Source organism: Mycteria americana, chromosome 6, assembly GCF_035582795.1.
Source record: "Mycteria americana isolate JAX WOST 10 ecotype Jacksonville Zoo and Gardens chromosome 6, USCA_MyAme_1.0, whole genome shotgun sequence".
NCBI classification, from domain to species: domain Eukaryota; kingdom Metazoa; phylum Chordata; class Aves; order Ciconiiformes; family Ciconiidae; genus Mycteria; species Mycteria americana.
Genome location: NC_134370.1, coordinates 21,315,001 through 21,335,821, shown reverse-complemented (window position 1 = coordinate 21,335,821; position 20,821 = coordinate 21,315,001). Strand labels below are relative to the sequence as shown.

The following is a 20,821-nucleotide window of genomic DNA, read 5'->3' as shown; positions in this document are numbered from 1 at the left end:
ACTGCAACAGCAACATGGGAACTTTCCCTGTTGAGGTCAGAAATTGTCTCCTTGTTCAGTTTGGGCAGGAGGCTCTAAGGACTTTGCTTCTCCCTTGTACATCTGTTCCCTGGCCAGGAGGGACAACGAAGAGTCATGCTCCCATAGCTCCTCCAGTTTTGGTGGGATGCTCAGCTCCCATGGGGGGAGCACAGGGATTAAGCCACTGGAATGAACAGTGAGAGTGCTCTTTGGCCATTACTGTGCTCAGTCCATTCCCCATGGTCTCCTGGTTGTGGCAGTCTCCAGTGGAGAGGTGGTAACAAGTTAAATCTCCTCTGCCAATGTCTATGTCTTTATACCCCCCTTATTTTACTGACACTGCTGGACTAACCAAAATAAAATGCAGTGAAGGTGTAGTCTTTTAAGTTCCCATCTCTGACTGTCACTGTTGCAGAGCACCAAATCTGGTAAGCAAGCAAAACGCATATCCTTATTGTGACAGTGGGACCATGCATGTTGTAAACAAGGGATTCCAGTAGTGTTACTGAAATAACCAGAGTTGCTGCCAGACTATGAGGTAACTTGGTTGGGAAGGTGAAATCCTGATTTGCTCCAAAGCCTTTGTCTGCCTGGCAGGCTGGCTTCTGCCTGTAACCTGGCATTTGTTGACTTTGGTTGGGTAAGGACTCAGTTGCCACCTTGCTGGGTGTAGCAGCCTGTGGTGTTCATGATGGGTGTCTGTTTGAAGCTCTGGGAAGCTCTTGGCTCTTCAGAGCCCGATTATGAGCTGAATATATACTCTGTATTTGGGCTGTATATTTACAGGCCCTTCCCTGTGGCAGTGCTGGGACTGTGATAAGTGGGAGGAGGCCCACTAGAAATCTACTCAAGCGGGTCTAATTGTACCAAATAGAACGGCTCAGTAGAGTGGAAAATAGTCCTCATATATCTACCCGAAGAAGATAATGACCTTTTAAATAACAGAAGCAATTTTATTTCAATACTCCAATTACTCTGAACTCTCAAATGTCAAAGTGCCGAGCACTTTCAAAATAACTTAATTTAGACATTTATAGCACTTAGACACTGCTAGTTTCTTATCTAACCTAATTATGGGTTGTACAGGAAATTGCAAAGCATCCCAATTAATGTTATTTTTTATAGTGATACATAGGAGTGGCCTTTGCCATTTGCCGTCATCATGTGCACAGTGATTTACTAATTTTGGCTTTTGAGTTATTTCCCTGGCAGGACAGAGCTCTTCTGTGCTCTGGTTGCTCTTTGAGACCAAGCAAGGAGGAAGTGGAGGTAGAAGTGAGGGTACCTACATTTGCCTAAGGGATTTGAAGGGTATGTGTTCCATGAGATCAGAGTGCCATTGCAAGGCAGGACCATTTAGGGCATAGAAGTGCCATATAGAATAATAATGGCTGGCTGTCAGTCTTGTTGATCCTCTCTGATCTGAGTACTTAGGCCAGGGTTCTCCACTTACTTGTCTCCCACAGGACTAGTGCAGGGGAATAAGACTTGTAAAGCTGCTTAACTGGCTGCCTGAAAAATTCCTTCACAGATGGTGCTGAGCAGTTTCCCTTCTAGTTCCTATGCACGGCAGGCAGAATCAGAGGTGAAGGAAGTGGGGTAGCACCACTGAGCAGTATCCAGTGACTCCTTATTTGCTTTTATGGTAAGGGGAGGACATGTCCAGTTACCATGTTTGAAAGTGATAACTGTTGCCCATCCCCATGTGGTTTTTTGCCCTGTATATTTTGTATATATACATGGAAGATATTATGGTGGGAGTCTGTTATAGACCACCCAAACAGGATGAAAAGACAAATGAAATATTCTATAAGCAGCTGGGAGAAGTCTCACAATCGCTAGCCCTTGTTTTTGTGGGGGACTTCAAATTAACAGATGTCTGCTGGAAATACAATGCAGCAGAGAGGAGACAGTCTAGGAGGTTCCTGGAGTGTGTGGCAGATTCCTGACACAGCTGGTGAGTGAGCCAACGAGGGAAGGTGCCCCGCTGGACCTGTTTTTTGTGAACAGAGAAGGACTTGTGGGTGATGTGACAGTTGGAGGCTGCCTTGGGCATAGTGATCACAAAATGATAGAGTTTTTGATTCTTGGAGAAGTAAGGAGGGGGGTCAGCAGAACTGCTACCTTGGACTTCCGGAGGGCAGACTTTGGCCTCTTCAGGAGCCTGGTTGACAGAGTCCCTTGGGAGGCAGTCCTGAAGGGCAAAGGAGTCCAGGAAGGCTGGACATTATTCCAGAAGGAGATCTTAAAGGCTCAAGAGCAGGCCATCCCCAAGTGCCAAAAGACGAGCTGTCGGGGAAGAAGACCAGCCTGGCTGAATGGAGAGCTTTGGCTGGAACTCAGGGAAGAAAGGAGAGTTTATGACCTTTGGAAGAAGGGGCAGGCAACTCGAGGACTACAAGGATGTCGTGAGGTTATGCAGGGAGAAAATTAGAAGGGCCAAAGCCCGGCTAGAACTTAATCTGGCTACTGCCATAAAAGACAACAGAAGATGTTTCTATAAATACATTAGCAACAAAAGGAGGGCTAAGGAGAATCTGAATCCTTTATTGGATGCAGAAGGAAACATAGTGACAAAGGATGAGGACAAGTACTTAATGCTGCCTTTGTCTCAGTCTTTAATAGTAAGACCAGTTGTACTCCAGGTACCCAGCTCCCTGAGCTGGAAGACAGGGACAGGGAGCAGAATGAAGCCCCCATAATCCAAGGGGAAATGGTTAGCGACCTGCTCCACCACTTAGACACACACAAGTCTATGGGGCCAGATGGGATCCACTCAAGGGTACTGAGGGAGCTGGTGGAAGTGCTCACCAAGGCACTTTCAATCCTTTATCAGAGAAAAGGAGAAAAGGAGGCTGAGGGGAGACCTTATTCCTTTCAGGTAATTGTAGAGAGCAGGTTGTAGCGAGGTGGGGGTCGATCTCTTCTCCCAAGTAACAAGCGATAGGACAAGAGGAAAGGGCCTCAAGTTGTGCCAGGGGAGGTTTAGATTGGATATTAGGAAAACTTTCTTCAGTGAAAGGGTTGTCAAGCATCAGAACAGGCTGCCCAGGAACGTGGTTGAGTCACCATCCCTGGAGGTATCTAAAAGAGGTGTAGATGTGGTGCTTAGGGACCTGGTTTAGTGGTGGACTTGGCAGTGCTAGGTTAATAGTTGGACTTGATGATCTTAAAGGTCTTTTCCAACCTAAACGATTCTATGATTCTATGATTTTATGTGATGTCCTGGTTCTGTGCTATGCTTCCCCCCGGTGTCAGGAGAGAACTGTTAGCAGTCAGAGAAGTTCCTGGGGGCCTCCTCTTTCCTGAGGCTAATCCAAAAGGATCAACAGCTAATTTCTCAAAGAAAGATGTGGGGCTGTGGGTAGCTATGTACTGTAGCTGCTGTCAACTGTGCCCAAGACCATGACAGCCCAGAACAGGAAGGCAAAAGCCCCCCAAGCTGATCTTGTCTTGTACAGAGCCCTAATGCACCATTGTGTTCTCATTCGATTCCTTATGGTAAAATATTGCTGCAGACAAGATAGATAGGATTTTAACATGACTTAATAACTCAAATTAAATCCAAGATGGAAAGTTTGAGTTCAACTCAACAGCTTGCATTCAAGAGGGGCACAGGGAACAGGCACACAGGGAGCTAAGAACTCCCTTTCCCCAAAGATTTTCCCTAGCCAGGACCAGAACCCAAGTGAGCTGGCCTGGGGACTCTGTACACATGAACTTCTGCTTCCCTGATGGGAGATGCAGGAGAGTGCCAGGTCCTGCACAGCAGGGAGAAATGCAATTGCAGTGACTAGCTGTGTTATGTACTAAAATGAAAACCTGAGCAGGTCTCACCTGGAGACTTGAAAAAGGCTGCCAGAACACTTCTGACTGGGGTGGTCAAAGACTGAAAAGCCTCTTGTGGGGTTTGCAAACAATCCAGCGATGCTGGTGAGGAACAAGAGAGACTTAACATAATATCGTGCCAAGACAGGTAGGATTCTTGCCCTACTTACTGCAATGCAGTCAGCAGAGCACATTGCTTCAGCATTTAGCCTCTGAGTGGAAATGCTGGAATATGAAACTGCTGTGAAGTTTGCTGAAAGAGCTGGGGCAGCCAGGGAGAGGGGTTGTTTGAGATCCACATGTTGGAGCTACGGTGTGTTTTGTGCAGGTGTTTCAGCAGGCATTTTACTCTGTGGGCTGCGCTCAGAATGGGATCTGGGAAGCCATTGCAGAACCCAACCTAACCATTCCCTGAATTTACAGGGCTGTTTTCTCTGGAATAATTTGTTAATCTTTTCCAGAGAAGCAGTATTGGGAATCATTTGTTCTTTACGAGAGGAAAGCTTGACAGAATTGAGGTTGTTAATTCTCTTTTCAACCTTCCCTTCAATAGTCTTCAAATATGGAGAAGGCTGTTAAGAGGAAAGGGAGATGTTCTGTATGTCTACTGGGGAAAAGGCAAGAAGATATAGCCTATATACTAGGAAACATTTTGAATGATTAGGGCTGTGGAAATGGATGGTGAGGACAGTATGGAACCTTATCACTGCAAGTTTCTAAGAAGAGGTTAGACCGACCTCTACCAGGTTAAGTCAGGCTGAGTTGGTCCAACCTTGAGATCAAGAGATAGGCTAGCTGACATCTCAAAATCTGTTCCATCTCCATTTTCTCTTTTTTTCTGAGAGGAATAACACAAACTCGGAGTCTTTATTGACATGCAGTCTTTTGATCTACCCTGCCAAGGTAGTAAAGCCAGTACCTGGCTCCCAGCCAAGGTAGTAAAATGGAGTCAAACCAGGTGGTGGAACAAAGCACACCAAATGAGTATATTTCAGATTAGTGCAGGAAACTCTGAAGAGCAATTGTTATGCAGTGGGATTTAGGAATTTTATGTTTTACCCTGGCAGGTTAGACTGAAGCCAAAAAGGATCTTTGCACTCTGACGTCACTCACCAGAGGTGTTTGGGAGAAGTCCTCAAAAAGCAGAATTTGACCTACAAATCAAACATCAAATGAGACCTCATCTAGTCTGAGTCCTGCTATGCCAGCAGAACCTGCCCAAACCCTGGCTAAGGACACAAGTTTATTGAACTTCTTAATGAAAAGAACCCCACAATTATGTTACAGTTATTCTAAAACAAATAATTTGCTTGTAATTACAGAGATAATGACATTCTGACCACACCTACCAATTAGAAAGTTGTAATAAAGAGTAATAAAACACCTTTTCCTTGGGCTGCAGAGTCAACCCCCACACAGCCCACAACACTAATATGATTTACTCCTATTTGCTGATGGAGGATTCTAGTAATAAAATTTAATGTGGAGGAACAAGGTGCATTTAACCAAAGCTGTAAACATCTCTAATTCTATTTGAAGCTATAGGGTGCAGTACATTAACATTTAACAATCTGATACTAAATTGGTGTGAAGCTAATAGAGCTGTATTTGTTAAAATTTCAGCACTAGGCCATGTTTTACCAATGAGAACAGGAGTAACCAAAATAGTATGACTCGGCAGACTCCAACCGCTGCTTAATAAGGTATTAAGAGTCTTCATGGGAGCTCCTGTCATAAAAAAACAGTGGACCACATTCAGCTCTGCTGCTGTTTTGCTGAAGCCAGAGGGAGTTAGGCCAGAGATTAATTCGGCCTTGCGGTTCCTGTTAGAAGTAGCTAAATCCAACTTATTCTGTACTTCTTCCACTAAAGCACATACTCAGTGAAATTTTCTTCTCCGTAGTCTTTCAACTGAGTTGCTTTGCTTAATGATGTACAATTAATTGCAGGGTAAAGGATGATGTTTTTCTTTCTCCAATGATATGATCTGACATTATTAAATCTGGGTGGACACTGCGTAAGAAAAGGCATAGGAAATGTCTGCTCAGGAAGATGGGTGTTCTCCTTAGTAGTATTTCTGGCCTCCTTTCACTCAGATGGTCTGTTGCCTTTCAGGATTCTACTGTCATCTGAAGTCGGTCACAAATGGAAAACATTTTAAAATCATGGAATTTTCTGCAGAATGAAAAATTCAATTCCCACCTATTGGGATTGTCTAAATGCTGAGTACGAGATAAACACATATCCTCAAATCGTTCTCTAGCAAACAATAAATCCTACACAGACTGAGATAACTTATCTCACCAAAAAAGGTAATTTATTTAGCTCAATTAACTATTATTTTGGGGAATTAGATATCAAACATAAACAAGAATATATAGAATATTAATACACAAAGAATGGTATTCATTAAAATACTGGGCATAAACATACAGTAGAGGATTTTTCTGAACAATGGGCACAATGGCCAGTTGAATGTAAAAGGATTGTTTATATACCAAACTTTAGAAAGTTTTCACAACTAAGTGGTCAACTCATTAATGTGTTAGGGTTTTATTTTTGGAATCACTAAGTTCTATACTTTTCTAAGGCATTCCTTACAGCTGTCTGCATAAGAGATGTCCTCTCTGAATGGTCAGTCAAACTCTGGCTGTTCCAAAATTGATCCCTGAATGTTTGATCACTCTTTAGCACCAGTTTCTTTTTGGTCAATGAGTTGATTGCTGTTGTCATTGAAAGTCCATCACCCGATCAGAGAACAAGGAAAGATACCATGCCATTTTGGTGGGTGATTAAACTCCTGGGATAACAAAAAGGTGAAACAAACATTTTCTTGACAGCTCACAAATGCAAACATAAAAAATGCAAATTTTTAATGTTTGCAAAAACTAGCAAAGCTATTGATAAAAGCTGGCCTTAGTTTGGAAAGAACTGTTTTGATGAAGGACTAGACTTGGAATTAGTACTGTACATAATGGCCAGCCTGATAAGCTGTTCTTAAATGCTTTTTTTATACAAGAGATTTTTATCTAACATGGAAGCAGGTGACTGCATTTTACATTTACAGATCCTGGTTATACAGCAACAGATTATGTATGCTGCCTAATCTCTACCCTCGTTCAAAAAAGTTAGAGCAGTTTATACAGACTTGCTTATTCTGGTGAAACCCTCCAAAAGGCAGTGATGTGCTCTCTCCCGGTGTCGCATGTCCCCATCCCTGCATTGTCACCCCTGCCCTACTCTCCTGCGCTCCCGTGCAGGAACAGGAGTAAGGGCATGAGTATTCCTGCGATGGTTCCCAGCTGTGCTCTGAGCCCTGGTGAGAAGCTGCTGTGTCACCAAAAATGCCTGACCTGTAAAGGAGGAGGCAACTTGGATCACCTTGGTTAGGATTTCAAAACCCAAGGCCTGCAAGTGCTGTTCCAAAATCCACACTAAATAGTGCTGAATGAGTGGCCTGTCAAGGGGCTCCCTCCCAGACCTGGAGAGGACCTGGCACATGCCAAGTATCAGATCTCCATGACCTGATGGTGAGCTAAAGAGCCCATGCTTTTACATCTCCATTAACTCTGCAGTTACACAAGGGCTAAAGCTTCCCAAGGGCTCAAAGATGTTGGGTACCCAACTCTCCCTGAACTTTGGAGATTTGGGCACTGGAGATTTAGGAGCTTGAAAACATCAGTCCAGCTATCCTTCATGACCGAAATACCCAGGATGCGACAGAATAGCCCATTTTCCATGAATGTGTATCAAAGGAAAAGGAAGAATCCCTTCTCAATTATCAAGAGGTGAAGAAAGAGGAAGAGTATTTTGTATTCCCAGATTAGGCTCATTTCCCTATCTCCCGAGCCCTGGTCTTTCCAAAGAAATAACTCCAAAGTAAGCGAGCAGGGCATTAATGGAGTCTGCTCCATACTAAAGGAGAAGCTATGTGATTTTTCCTCTAGATATAGCAGCTCAGTAATGTAGGCCACAGAAGGAAACTTTTGCAGGTTTGGGAGCACCAATCTAGATCAAGGCCAAAAGCCAAAACCAGTGTCCTGGTTCTGTTGAAGTCTTTTACTCACTATCAAGTTTTTCCTATTCCTAGTCAGAAAAGATCAAATTTTTAAAAAGATCAAATTTAAAAAAAAAATTTAAAAATATCAAATCCTGGAAAATGTTCCCAAGCTATAAATATCCTTCCTCAAATCATTGGGGTTTAACTATGAATGTTTACTTTGTATTATTTTGAAATGTTTGATTTCAAGCACTTAAGAAGAACTTTACTAAAAGTAAATAAGTTTTTAAAGACAATGTCATTTAGAAAGGGAATTTGAAAATATAGAAGCCAAACCTTTTTATAACTATTTTGGGGGCAGGCAAGCAGAAAAAGTAATTTTAGCTTTTTCTTTGCTGTAGAAAAAAAGTCTCAGCTTTACTGAGTTAATATTTTTCTAATGGGAAAACCAGCATTAAGGTGACAAAGTTCCTGGTCAGTGGTCTTCGTCTTCAGAAGCAGGCTGATGTGCATGGATCCTGCCACTAGTCCTTCTGAGGCTTGCTAAGATGTTGGTGTTTGCAGCTGGGCTGGTCACATTAGCATCAAAGAGGGAATAATATTTAGTATTGAAAATGCCCCGGGTGGAACTTCAGTCCATTTAAAACAGGGGGGCCAAACACTACAAAGAGTGTCTCTGCGATGTCACTTATAGACCAGCTGCTTTTTCTATGATTACTTTCAACTACCTTTTGTTTAAAAGTCTCATAGAAAAATAGAAGTGCATGAATGGAAATAAAAAAATAAGGACATTTGTATGATTTTTATAAATAAACAGCACAGCAAGAATTAAATAGAACACAGACAAAGGACATTTATACAGGCATGAACTATTACAGCTTGTTCTCCTCAAAGAGTATCTGTGCATAGACTGTCGTACTGGGAATGCCTTTGGCTTCCTGAATCGGCTTCATAAGTTCAAGTTCAGCGTATGTTAAATTCTCCTCTGTGATTTTCGGCTGGGAAACAGAATCAACAAATTACAGTTATAATGTTGTTACCACTAAATGTAAAAGGTGCCCTAAATATTCTATAGAATGGGCTATGTTTCTTCTCTCACACATGCTAATTTTACTATGCTGTTAATCAGTTTAGTCTGCACTAAAGTCAGTTCACAGAAGATGAAATAAAAATAATATTAAAAATAAAAAACAGGAAATAGTAGGATTTTCAGGTTCATTTCCAATTTCTCCATTTCTCAAACACTGAACATTTTAATTTCACAATTCAAATATTGCAAATATGAAAGATGTGTGTTAGCAAAATATTCAGCCTCTTTAATCCTAAATTTCCCAATTTAATGATAGCTATTGCAAATTTCACAATTTGAAATATATATGCCAGATTTGCTTCCCAGCTGTAAACCTTGGACCAGTTACATCTGTAATCACAGCCACTCACACTACCTCTCATTATGTCTCTTAACGGAACCAAAAATCATGTTGAAAATATGTAGAAGGCAGCAAAAATGGATAAATTGAGTTACTGTCATTCCAATGGGATTTCACCACTTTTGCCGTGCTATAGATGAGTTCAGAACAAAGGCCATACCACCAAAGCTGTCTGACGTATTACACTGGTTGAGTTTTAGACTTAAAACTATAAAACTTAGCTAAGAGAGGTGTTATCAAGAAAATTTACTGAACAAATTTCACGTGGGTGACACAAGAGCTGCCTACTGCTATTGGGGACTTCAGATTCAGTGGTGGCTTAGAGGAGGAAAGTCTTGTCTTGTGTTCCTTTGTGTGTGTTGGCTCATCAGTTGGGAGTGGGTTGTTCATGTCAAATTCACCTCAGAAAATGTAGCAACAAACAAAAGAGTTGCTGTGGAATTGTACGTGGGGCCCTAGTACTCAAAGAGATTTCAGTTCATCTGCGGAACATTAAAGTCTGGGCCCCCTGAAGAAGAAGAAGGGTGAAGTGCTAAGGCCCTGTGCAAGTGAAGAACTGGAGAATTTGTTCTTTTATCTTCTTGGGTACTGTATTCTACCTGAATATAACTGGGATCCTCAAGTTTAGGCCTAAAAAGGACAATTAAAACAAAACAAAACACATTTCAGTCATGCAAATTTTTGCAGTCACAAGATTATACCTTATAGAAAAGGTTGCGTCTCTGAGACCAAGAAAGGCTTTGCCAGTTGTAAACTGAAAACTGACTTAAAGTTCATAAACCAAGATTTTCCATACAGTACTTAAATGTTATAATGAAGAAATTGACAATACTTTCTAATGCCAAGAGTTTCCTTTATGTTTTATTTACTGCTATTTATTTCTTTCTGATTTAACATAAATGATTCCTGTTTCCTTGAAATGTGTTTGAATAATTATTGTATTGTCTTCTGGCTAAAAAGATAAACATCTAATATCCTCTGAAATCAGTCCCTGTGCTCCTCTGCTTCCTGTCTTTTGCACTGCTCTGGAATCCCCTCATTTTGCCTTGACAGTTGCTCACAGTCTGCATTTCAGATTTGTTTCCCTCTGGGTGGATCAGTTTACACTTTTCGAGCATTAGTTTAATCTTATTTCTTCTCTGCAGATCTGACCCTGAAATACTTTGTGCAGCTGCTGCTGCAAGTGGTGTCACTGAAGTCGGTTGATCCATGCGTGCGAGTAAAGGCCGTTTGCAGGGCTAACTGTCTGCAGGACTGTAATCTTTGCATTTAATTAGTCACACGGTCTTCCCTCCCTCCCCCTCTTGCATGGGTAGTCCTATCTGATCTCACGTTCTGGTCCTCTTTCACTATCAAATGCTCCACGGTTGACTATACAAAAAATGTCCTGCTTTTGTTGAATTCTCTGGTGTAAAGATGTAAAAGGACTTCCTGTGGATCCCAGCCTGTCTTGAATGTAACAGAAATAAAATCACACATTTCTTTTCTTTGTTCGTGTATCGGGACTGAACTGAACCACAATGTTTAGAAAGACATCTGTCCTATCCTGGCTTTGGCTTAAAGAGTTAGAAAAAACTCTTGGTCAATCACTCTGATACTTAATTAATTTTTATATTCCATCCTTCTCTCTAGCCTGAGAGTATTAGCCTCAGTTCCTAGGCATTTAAGTTGTTTTTGCCTTTTATGCCATGTTAAAGATTCCTTTTGAGATTTCAAAACTGTATGTGCCAATCTATTCAGTAGGTAGCACAGAGGCTAAATACAGAAGTTCAGTTGAGGCTGGACATCACAATAACACCAGGAAATGTTGAAGATTTATTCCCAGTGCATGATAGCACATCTAGTCTCTATTTGAAGGTATTGGGAGTTTTGCTGCCAGCTTCAGTGGATGTCACCTCAGACCCTCAACGCAGAATGATACACTGCATGTGAAAAGCCTCCTAAAAATGAATCTGATAAAACTTTACAAACAAGCTGTTGGTCACTGCCAGAGTAAAACTCTACGTTTCCTAAGACTGACCCAGTGCATCTTTTGAAGTAGAAATACTTTCATTGTTCTGGAGAAATCAGTTGCTCAGGGCAAGCTAAATCTGTGTATGCTTTCCCCTTTGCTGTTTAATTGTATTTCATGTTATGTTCCCATTTAGAAAATGCCGCGTGTCCTAAAATAGCCACCCCAACGCCCAGCTCATGTAAATTTTAGAACTAAGATTTATGAAATCATATTGTCCAGGTGTTTTATTATATTATCTCAAAATTGCATTGTTTTCCAGTGTAGATTATCTCTTTATTCTTACTTTATTCTATTATGTTTGGATATGAAAAATAACACTAGATTCCCCAAAACAGGTCATTGGGCAGTAGTGGCTGATGTGTTGCTTTCATACATTTTTATGATGTTCCTATAGTAAACATAATTTAATAAAGCCAAAACACACTAAATAAATAATTGCATCTAGAAAAGCAATAAAACCAAATAAAATTAGTACTTTCATAAGTGGAAAAGGTACTTCAATTACTGCTACAAGCAACAGCACACCATAAAATGTGTAGAATAATTTCCCTTATGCATATTTCTAGTATGTAATAATTTGATTGAAAATATGAGGAAACACACAGGAGGTTCAAAATTGTGAAGGCTATACAGTTTTCAGCAAAGGATGCGTAATAACAGCGCACGGAAGCCAACACTACTTTAAAGTACCTATGGTAGCCAGGATTTTATTCCATACACTCTTCTGTACTTCATTTATCAACCACATGTTTAATTTAATTTTGCTGGTTTGTTTGTCCAAAACCAATTTTTTTTTGAACAGGCAGGGAAAGAAACTAATTCTACAATTTCATTTCTCATTTGGATTGGATAGCGTTTTGGCAGTGTAAACCTGGAATCCTGCCACCACCTCCTTTTTGGAACAATAGCGTGACTTTAATAACTGATGTTATAGGTGGAACTGCTACCAGGACAGAAGAGGAAGAGACAATGAATGACTGGCCATTCACCTCTCTCTTTCCATCCTGGCTCTTCACTTAGGAGGTCATTGGGATTTCTATAGCTACAACAGCCTTTCCTGAAAAATTACATCATTGTTCACAAATAACATTGAAATTATTTCTTCAAATAGAATTCTATTCCAATGTGACATTTCTAGATACAGTCTTTATCTTGTACGTCTGTTTTCTCATCTTGGGATCACACACTTTGCAGAAATATAAATTAGGAAAAGTCATCATTTTCCAGTGTATCTTCTGGCAAATGCAAAATGATTCCTCTTCCAGATTTCTTCCAGTTTAATTTTAGTTTATTCCAGTCACAGGGCTTCCCATGGGTAACTATTTGAAAGTTCACTTACAGGAACATTTTTCTTAATAAACAATCTGCAAAGTCTATCATGTGAATATTTAAAAGAAACTAAAGTATGTGTATACATAGTTTTGTTTTTATTGGGTTTGTCCAGTATATACATGTGGTAGAAATGACCTAGAAAGGTTGGGGTTTTAATGAAAATTACTCTTATTTTTATGTCATAATTACCAAGAATGTCAATTTTCCTCTTCCTAGGCTTAGCTGGTTTGTTTCTTGGCAGCCTCAAGGATGTTTACTGTGAGCACTGTCAGACTGAAAGTTCTTGAAGTTTTAACTAAGACCACTTTTATCCAAATTTGTAGTTAGGTATGAAGAAAACAGGCAAATAACCACCTAATAAATTTAACTTGTCTGGAAAAACAACTGATGCTAACTTGCACTTATGGATTGCTGCAGTCTCACTGGTCCATGACCACACCAGTTATCATGAAGATGACAAAATGACTATGAATTTTTAATTAAAAAAAAAAAAAATTCCCCTGATTCTAGTTTACTATCAAAAATAAGCAGAAAAGGGCTCACTTCCCAGTTCATTTCAATCTTAAGTATTTTAGTGACTATTGCTGCAGCCATTTGCCTTGGAACGCAGTGTCTATATTGATCGCATGTGACACAGTTTTTGTTTGGGATATGACGCAGAATTACTTTAACACGGGATCAGGGCAAGAAAATTGTGTTTACAGACCAAACTGAATTTTTATCTCTGGATTTTCTGGATTTAACAAGCATATGCCCCAAGTTCTAGTCAGAGCTTCATATTTTTAGTAACTCAGATTTCCTGCAGCAACACTTGAAAATGAAACCCCACCCTCGCTGGCATGCCCTGTGCTCGTGGGTGAATGGATTAGGTCAGCAAGGATAAAACCTTGCCAGTTATGCATAGGTTTGCTGGTCTGATTGCCAGTACATGGCAAATTGCCACCTATGGACTGGCCACGCTGTGCTGTTGGGTGCACACTGCAGTGCCAGGAGGAGGCTGTAGGAAATGTAAATGGGAAAGGTACAGAGTCAAGAGGTGGTGGTGAGGTTTGTTAGATCCAGTCTCCAGGAACTGCACTTCTCTCCAGGTTATTCTACAGCACAAAGCAAGCAGCCCTGCCCCAGTGCCATGAAGTAGTTCTTTCTTAGCAAGCACACGCTGGAACTACCATTTTTTCTCTCCCTTTCTCTTGCAAAAGCCAAACTCAGATCTTTGGCCTTTTCCCTTTCATATTTGAGAAACATCCTGTTTCGTATTCACACTCGGTGAAGAGCTCCACAGCAAAAATGGGGATACTGTCCAGACGGCACAGCTCAGGAGCATCCTGTGTCACCACCTGAGCAACTCAGTCAGAAAGTGTCTGGACAGGACTCTCCAGGCCAACTGGATGGCCTTTGGCCACAGGGACAGACTGTTGCTTCTCTCTGCATGAATGCCCAGACGGGAGGAAACTGCATACAGTGTGCAACCTAAGGAAAAGGGGCTTAGCCCATCTTTTCCTCTGCATATCTCCTCTTCATAAGCATCTTTCTTTTTTTTGAAGATGTGGGAGGGGATGGCGTATGGCTGCCAGCTTGGCCATCACTGGACGGTCAGCTATGGAGGTGAAGGCAAGAGTGTGCCGAAGCGAAGATTCAGCCCGTTTGGTGGACAGGCTGCAACTCCCTTGTCTGGGCCACCAGGACAGGGGGAGACAGCACATCCTAGCAGTGGGGTTAGGCAGGATTTCGCAAAGTTAATAGTGAGAAAACTCACTGTAGCTTCAGAGAGAAGAGGATTAGTCTTTGACAGTCCTATTTTTTAATATACACTGGAAAACCACTCTCTCTCGAACGTATGGTCTTTCTTGTGCTGAAATCAATAGCTCTCCTCAGGGCCATAGATACACTTTATGCTCAAACCCTATGAACTTCAGTGGGATGGATCCCTCATCAAGGTAGCAACTTAACTCAGGAATCAGAAAGAGACTTTTTTTTTCTCTTTAGAGCTTCGGGTGTTTACCAATGTCAGTGTCTTGATTGCAGGCAGAAAGCTGGAGATTCTCCTGGAAGAGAGGAGCTTCAAAAATTACTTCTGCAGACCTTAATGAAAAACTGAAGCTAGATCTGCAAGATGAGTTATCCCCTAGAAATGCAACTGCTGGCCAGTAAGAGTGCTGAAATATCAAGGGATCCATTGTCTTCTCAGGGCCAAAGCTGAGAAATATGACATTGGAAAATATTGGGAGTAGGAAGTATGACTTTTAGTGGCACTATCAGTTAAAAAGGGCAGGTTCTTTCCACTAAGATGCCTATTGTTTACTCCCTAGAGTAAAAAATACTTCCTAGACTCCCTGGGAACAATATCTACAACAATTTGTGAAGCTTCTTTCAGCACTGCATCCAAATTTTGCTATTGAATCCCACAGAAGTTATGATAACAAAGCCAGGGACAAAGATTATTTACTAAGTCCCATTGAATTATTTTATTTTAAAGAAACAGAATCCCACAAATGTAGGGCAAGTAGTGACTCTAAGGGGTGAGCCAGTCCGTCCTTCTTCATTAACAGAATTAAATATACCTGGCAGAGGTTTGTCCAGCCTGTTTTAACAGCTTTTGGGGAAGCCTTTGCTAATGCTTTATTCCTTTCACAGTTGCAGAGTTATTCCTAGATTCTAAACCAACATTGCTGGAAATCAGGCTGACAACTTCTTATCCTTCAAAAAGGCCCAAGGAAGTACTTAAAGGTTTTCAGTTTTCTGGGGACACTTTTATTACTCCAAATGTGTCATCACACAAAAATCATCTGCTGTGGGATTTTGTAAATACACAAGTCGGCACAATTCCAGCAAGGGATTTATGTATTTATACAAACTGTTCCTTCCTGGGGGTAAAGATAGCAACCTGTGATCTGAATGGGAAAGCAGGCATAACTCAGCAGTTTTGAATATGTTGTGTTCTGAGTGTCAATCTGAATGTGTAAATGATATTCATGTTCCTATGGACATCTCACATCCTAAGGAGAAACTGGAAAAAAAAAAAAAGGATTATTCATCTCGCAGAGAGAGAAATTATGTTGACTGGATAGAAATATTCAAGAATCACAGGGAGTCAAGGACAAAAAGTTCACTACTTCTTTGTATACCAAATGTACAATGTTACTTGAAGTCTGTGGAGATCAATAATGCCTTAAGAAATTGGGAACTTAAATCATCACCCATTGTTACATATTGTGGAGGAAACAACTCTTCTAACAGAGGGTGGCATAGCTTTTAATTTAAAATCATCCAGGAGAAAGGAAGACCTGATTGTTCCCAGATCCAGAATCCACAAATTCCTGAACAGATGTATTTCACTTCCTTTTTCTTTCTCAAGGAAAGGGCCAATGGTACCTACAGGTTAAGACTAATGAGGAATCCTACCAGTCGTGCAAAAAACTGACTAGCCTACCTTTCCTAGCTAGCTTGACGCATATGGTATAAGACTGGATTGAATGATGTAGTGCTTAATTGTAAGATGAAAAAGAAGACGGGAAAAAAAGCAACTCCGTCCATCAAGTACAATCTTGCAATATGTAAATGTGGTCCCAGGTTGTTGTGAGGCTGAAGCTGCAGGACAGCAGGCTGAAGCGCAGCTTAGAAGGCACAAATTCCCCAGCAATCGAAAACCAAAAGCAGCTCTTTACATTTCACAGCTCTGACATGGTAATCCGACTGCAGATAATTCACTCTCACATATAGACCCCTTTCCCAAAAGGACTCCAAGGTCACTGGTTCTGATACACAGTGGATCTGGTCGGTTTGTTGTACAACAGGAAATGCACTCCTGAAACCTAAAAGTCAAAAGGATTTTCAAGTGAAGGAAACTTAAGCTTCTGGGCAGCTTTAGGAGCACCTGTCTTCATTGCTTGATTCAGGAGTATACACTGATGTAGAACACTGAGCTAAATGTGTAATGCTGAGAGCTGGATTTTGCTGAGTGCATGCAGATGATGAGACCAAGTCACAGCCTTCTCAGCTCCACAGGTGTCAAACCTATGTCAAGTTCCTGCTCAAAACACCACCCTTCTGCTTTGTGGACATGGCAGGAGCAGGGAAGCTGTCCTTTGAGTGAATACTTGCAAATTCCAGACTTTCAGACATGGTACTCATTACAGAGTAAGTACTTGCAGCGCAGGGACTGTCCTGACCTGCACGGGCTGGCACTCAGCACATTGTCAGCACTTAGCCTATAATGATAAATAAGGATGGGATTTTCAAAGCTGCAGAAAGAAACCCGAGGTTCCCCTTTCTGTTACATTTGCAAAAAGCTGGGAATCCAGATCTCTGAGCCGGCTTTGCAAATCTCAGCATAAAATATGTAAGTGGTGCCTGAAAAAGGCAGGCAGGAGTGCAAAAGACTATGCTTTCACTCAAAGTTAACAAAATGAATTCCAGAAATTTCCCTCGGTCTTAGATAACCATAAGCCCTTCCTGTTTCTCAAGCAGCTTTTACACCACCATCATCAAAAGAAAATCTCAGCAATCATGTGGCACCAGGCCACCGGTGATCCAATCCATGCTGAGATAAACAATGCTATCTACGCTGTATGAGCTAAAGGTAGAAGAATGCTTCTCTTAAATAGCTCAGCTATGGTCACTGAAAGCACTCTGCTTCAGAAGTCACAAAGGACCAATATGTATTCAGTGGGGGGGAACAAGAGAAGCCAGATACACTCCAGTAAAGAGGTTATTCAGGAGGTTAGTCAGTGTAGGAACAGCAGAAGCCAACTCTTATGTACTGTGTGCTTTACACGTTACAATGCGTTTAAAGAACTAAGCCCAAGGGAATGATTTGTAATACAGGGTATATTTACCTGATTTCAAAGTGGGACAATTATATGACTTGGCAGAGGCCACGTAAGTCAGCAGCAGAATCAGGAAGATTCCCTATAGCCTGTCTTATCTATGCAGGTATTCGTCTCCTTAAAATTTAGTGTGAAAATGATGAAGTCAACAAAAATTCTGCATAAGTAAAGATTGTAGCATTTGGTCTAACCTGAAGTCTCGCATCCTTTCCATTGGCTCCAGTGAATCACACAGGAGCTCCTAAGCTTGGTGGTGCAAACCTTCATGAAAAGACACTGAAACCTTTTCATTTAGATGATGTTCTATAACTGACGCTCTTGGGCAATGACAACTAATCTCTAGGAGGCAATGAAAGGCTTACCAGAAAATTTGGTTGAGGAAGTATGAGATTTATCTCTACCAACTCAAAGGGCTAAGTACTTAAGGCTATAGCAGAACAGCCCTTAGAGAGCAGAATTTGTGGGCCCCTAGAATTTTCTTCTTCCTAATGACTCTCTGTGCTTCTTGCATGCTATAAAAAACATCCCTTTTTGTATTTCAGCATCTCTATTTCCTTTGATTTGTACACATTTCTCATTGATGCTAATAGAGAATGACACTGATGGGGAATATTTTTGCAACAAGGGGAGCATAGAATTGTTATTCTGGCTAAAGCAAAAGCAATATGACTTAAGCAGAGTTTTTAAAAGGCTTTACTCAAGGCTGTGCAATTGAACATGATGCTAGGCTTTCTCTCTTTTTTTAAAATTTTCATTGAGATTATGTCCATATTTTATCCAGGTTATTGTATTCTTGTAAAATTATACTGCAACCCACTCTAGCACGTTAACAACAAAAGAAATTCTCTAGCTTATTATAAACATCTTTCAAGAAACCAGAAGCACATGTCCTCTGGAAATAATTTTGCTGGTATTTAGGTTATTACAAAAAATTTCCCAAAACACCGGAATTATTTTGTAATGTTTCCTCATACTTTAGCTTGTTTGCTTCGGTTTTCTAGAATATTCTGCCGGTGCCCCAGTGTGGCACCTTCCTTGGGTTGCACAGGGAAGCTGCAGAAGTCCAAAAACTCAGCAGTTTGTCTGTCTTTGCAGTGACGATTACCTAGTAACTATGTGCCATCAATGAAAAAAGACCTAGTGCAGACACCAGCTGTGCAATAATTACAGTTGGAAAGAAAAAATTCTTTTATCCTGCAGAGATTTGGCAGGATGGTTATAGTATTTCTTTGCCCCAAAGCAGACTGAAAATTTCAAATCTGAGAAATTTTTGAGAATTAAAAAAATGGGGAAGCAAGTATGCTGAAAAATCAATAAAATGTTTCGTTTAGATGAATTTGATATGTCTTTTTCTCTGTAATTATTACCATTTTGTATTTTTGTTGAAACTTCTTTTACTTCAATTACTTTAAGTTCCTCACTGAAAAATCATTAAAAGCAGAAAAAATTGATTTCTTTTTCTTTTTTCTGAGAATACTAAAACACAGGGGTTTAACCAACTGTGTTGTAAAGGAAGGCAAGAGGAACAGAAATGGGAGACAGCTCTGGGGAGCGTCCTGCTCAGCTTCTGAATGTGCCTTATAGACTTGGGTTTAGTTTACTTGGCCCTTTAAAGTATTGCTAGGTGAGTCTGGGTCTTGAAAATCCTTTGGATAATATTTGTTGGATTACTTTTTGACTTAAAACTAACTCACATCCGTAGATGGCGTGTTTTCTGCAGGCTGCGATGTCTCTCCAGGTGCACTCTGAGGTGAAATATGAAAGGGAAAAGAGCAGAGCCAGACTCGAGTCTGACAGCAAGGCATTAAAACCGACTCTGCTTCCTGCACGCAGCGTGTGGATCCTCAGTCACGCTAGGGAAAACAAAGCTGATTTCATTGTTTGAAAAGGCTTTATTCCTGCTCACCTCCAAATAGTTTGAACCTTGACTGGGGTTGCATAGCAGGAAGGGAAGAGCAAACAGCTATTTGTGGCCCATATCCTTGGATTTGTTCCAGAAAGAAAAAGCATCTGGAAACAGATTTACCTCAAGTTCAGCATGCGTTGATGTGCTTTATTGACCTGCAGGAAGAGTCTGAGCGCTTTAACTGATGAGCTTTTCCTCAGAGGGCTGAAGACCAACTGATTTCTGCTGGAGCCGTGCGCCTGGGCGCAGTGATTAATGCAGTGTGCGCGGCAAAGGGTGGCTGTCATCCCCGGATGCCAAGTACTCTCATCTGCGTCTTCGTCCTCTCAGCATAGCTTTGGCCTGACACAATTACCTACATGGATATAAGCTTTGTTTCGTGGACTTTTAAAACTCTACCTCTTCCTCTACTGAAACCTGAGCTGTATGAGCAGAGCCTGGCCAAGGTGCAATTCCTGCAGGACCAGAGGTGAGCAAGCAGTAGTATCACCAAGCAGTATCCAAGCAGCAGTATCACCTAAGATTTTAGCTGAGTTGTTCTGAAGTCACCTGGCGTTATGCCCAGGTATCCTGGGTTGCACCCTGGCCATGCTTAAAAGGGCAGAGGTTATTTACTGACAATTGGTGGGAAGGTTCCCAATTCTAACCCTCATCAGAAAGTGAAGCCATCACAGAGGCGTTCGGGTTATTCACATGGCCTAATTTTAGGCACCTACCTTCACCTAAGTTAGGGAGTTAGTGACTCTGGACTCTCTCTATTGCCAGAGAAGGGAGAAAGGATCCCCAAAAGGCAATTCAGAGCATCTAGTCTGAATTAGTAGGGGCATCAGGCTCCTACTCTAACTCATTTCTCTTTCTATTGACTATATAGGGAGCCTAGCAGACCAGCCTCTTCATACAGGGAGCTGAAAACAGTTGGTATAAAACCCTGTCTCTATTACCCCCAGATGTCTTGTCCAGGTATTGCTTTGTTACTAAAGCAGAGAAACATCCCTCCATCTGTTAGATTTGTCTGGCAAATATCTGCAGGTTTTTCTCATACAGAAACTCATATCCAGCAGAAACTGCCATATGAGTTTTTCTTTTCCTTAATACGAGCTATATACATACATCTCATCCCTGCAACTTCAGTAATTCCTGATTTACATCACTGTAGGGCAGAAACAAGTCCCTGTTTCTGACTTGAAAAGTCTCAAAAGCAGTGTGACCAGTGTGGCTGTGATTCTGTCAGTAACTGGTATTTTTTCCAAAGCACCAGCTGCCAGAAGCATGTTAGAATCAATAGCAGGTTTCATTTAAGAACAGGCTAAATTTGTACACACGACAACTGCTAGAAAACTGGAAAACATAATCCAGTGTAAGCTAATGCTCAAAATGAAAAGAGCCAAGACAATTCATCACTTGAAAAAGTATTACTTAGAAAAAAAGTACTTGTATGATTTTTAAGCCAACTTACAGTTTCTG

General features: G+C 41.1%; 1 protein-coding gene across 13 annotated transcripts in view; it reads right to left on the bottom strand.

The window, feature by feature from the left end:
- Positions 1 to 20,821, bottom strand: part of VSTM4 (V-set and transmembrane domain containing 4) — a 67,323-nt gene that overhangs the window by 20,656 nt on the left and 25,846 nt on the right. For 4 of the 13 annotated variants that reach the window (XM_075504927.1, XM_075504928.1, XM_075504929.1 and 1 more), the window contains 2 exons: positions 8,769 to 8,847; positions 4,963 to 5,003 (listed from right to left, as the gene is read on the bottom strand). In XM_075504927.1, coding sequence (XP_075361042.1) covers positions 4,963 to 5,003; positions 8,769 to 8,847 — 120 coding nt within the window. Of the gene's footprint in view, positions 1 to 4,962; positions 5,004 to 5,070; positions 5,979 to 6,070; positions 6,650 to 7,987; positions 8,848 to 14,627; positions 15,633 to 19,157; positions 19,713 to 20,821 lie in introns of those variants that run through there. The other 9 variants (XM_075504936.1, XM_075504937.1, XM_075504935.1 and 6 more) reach the window with 7 other exon arrangements.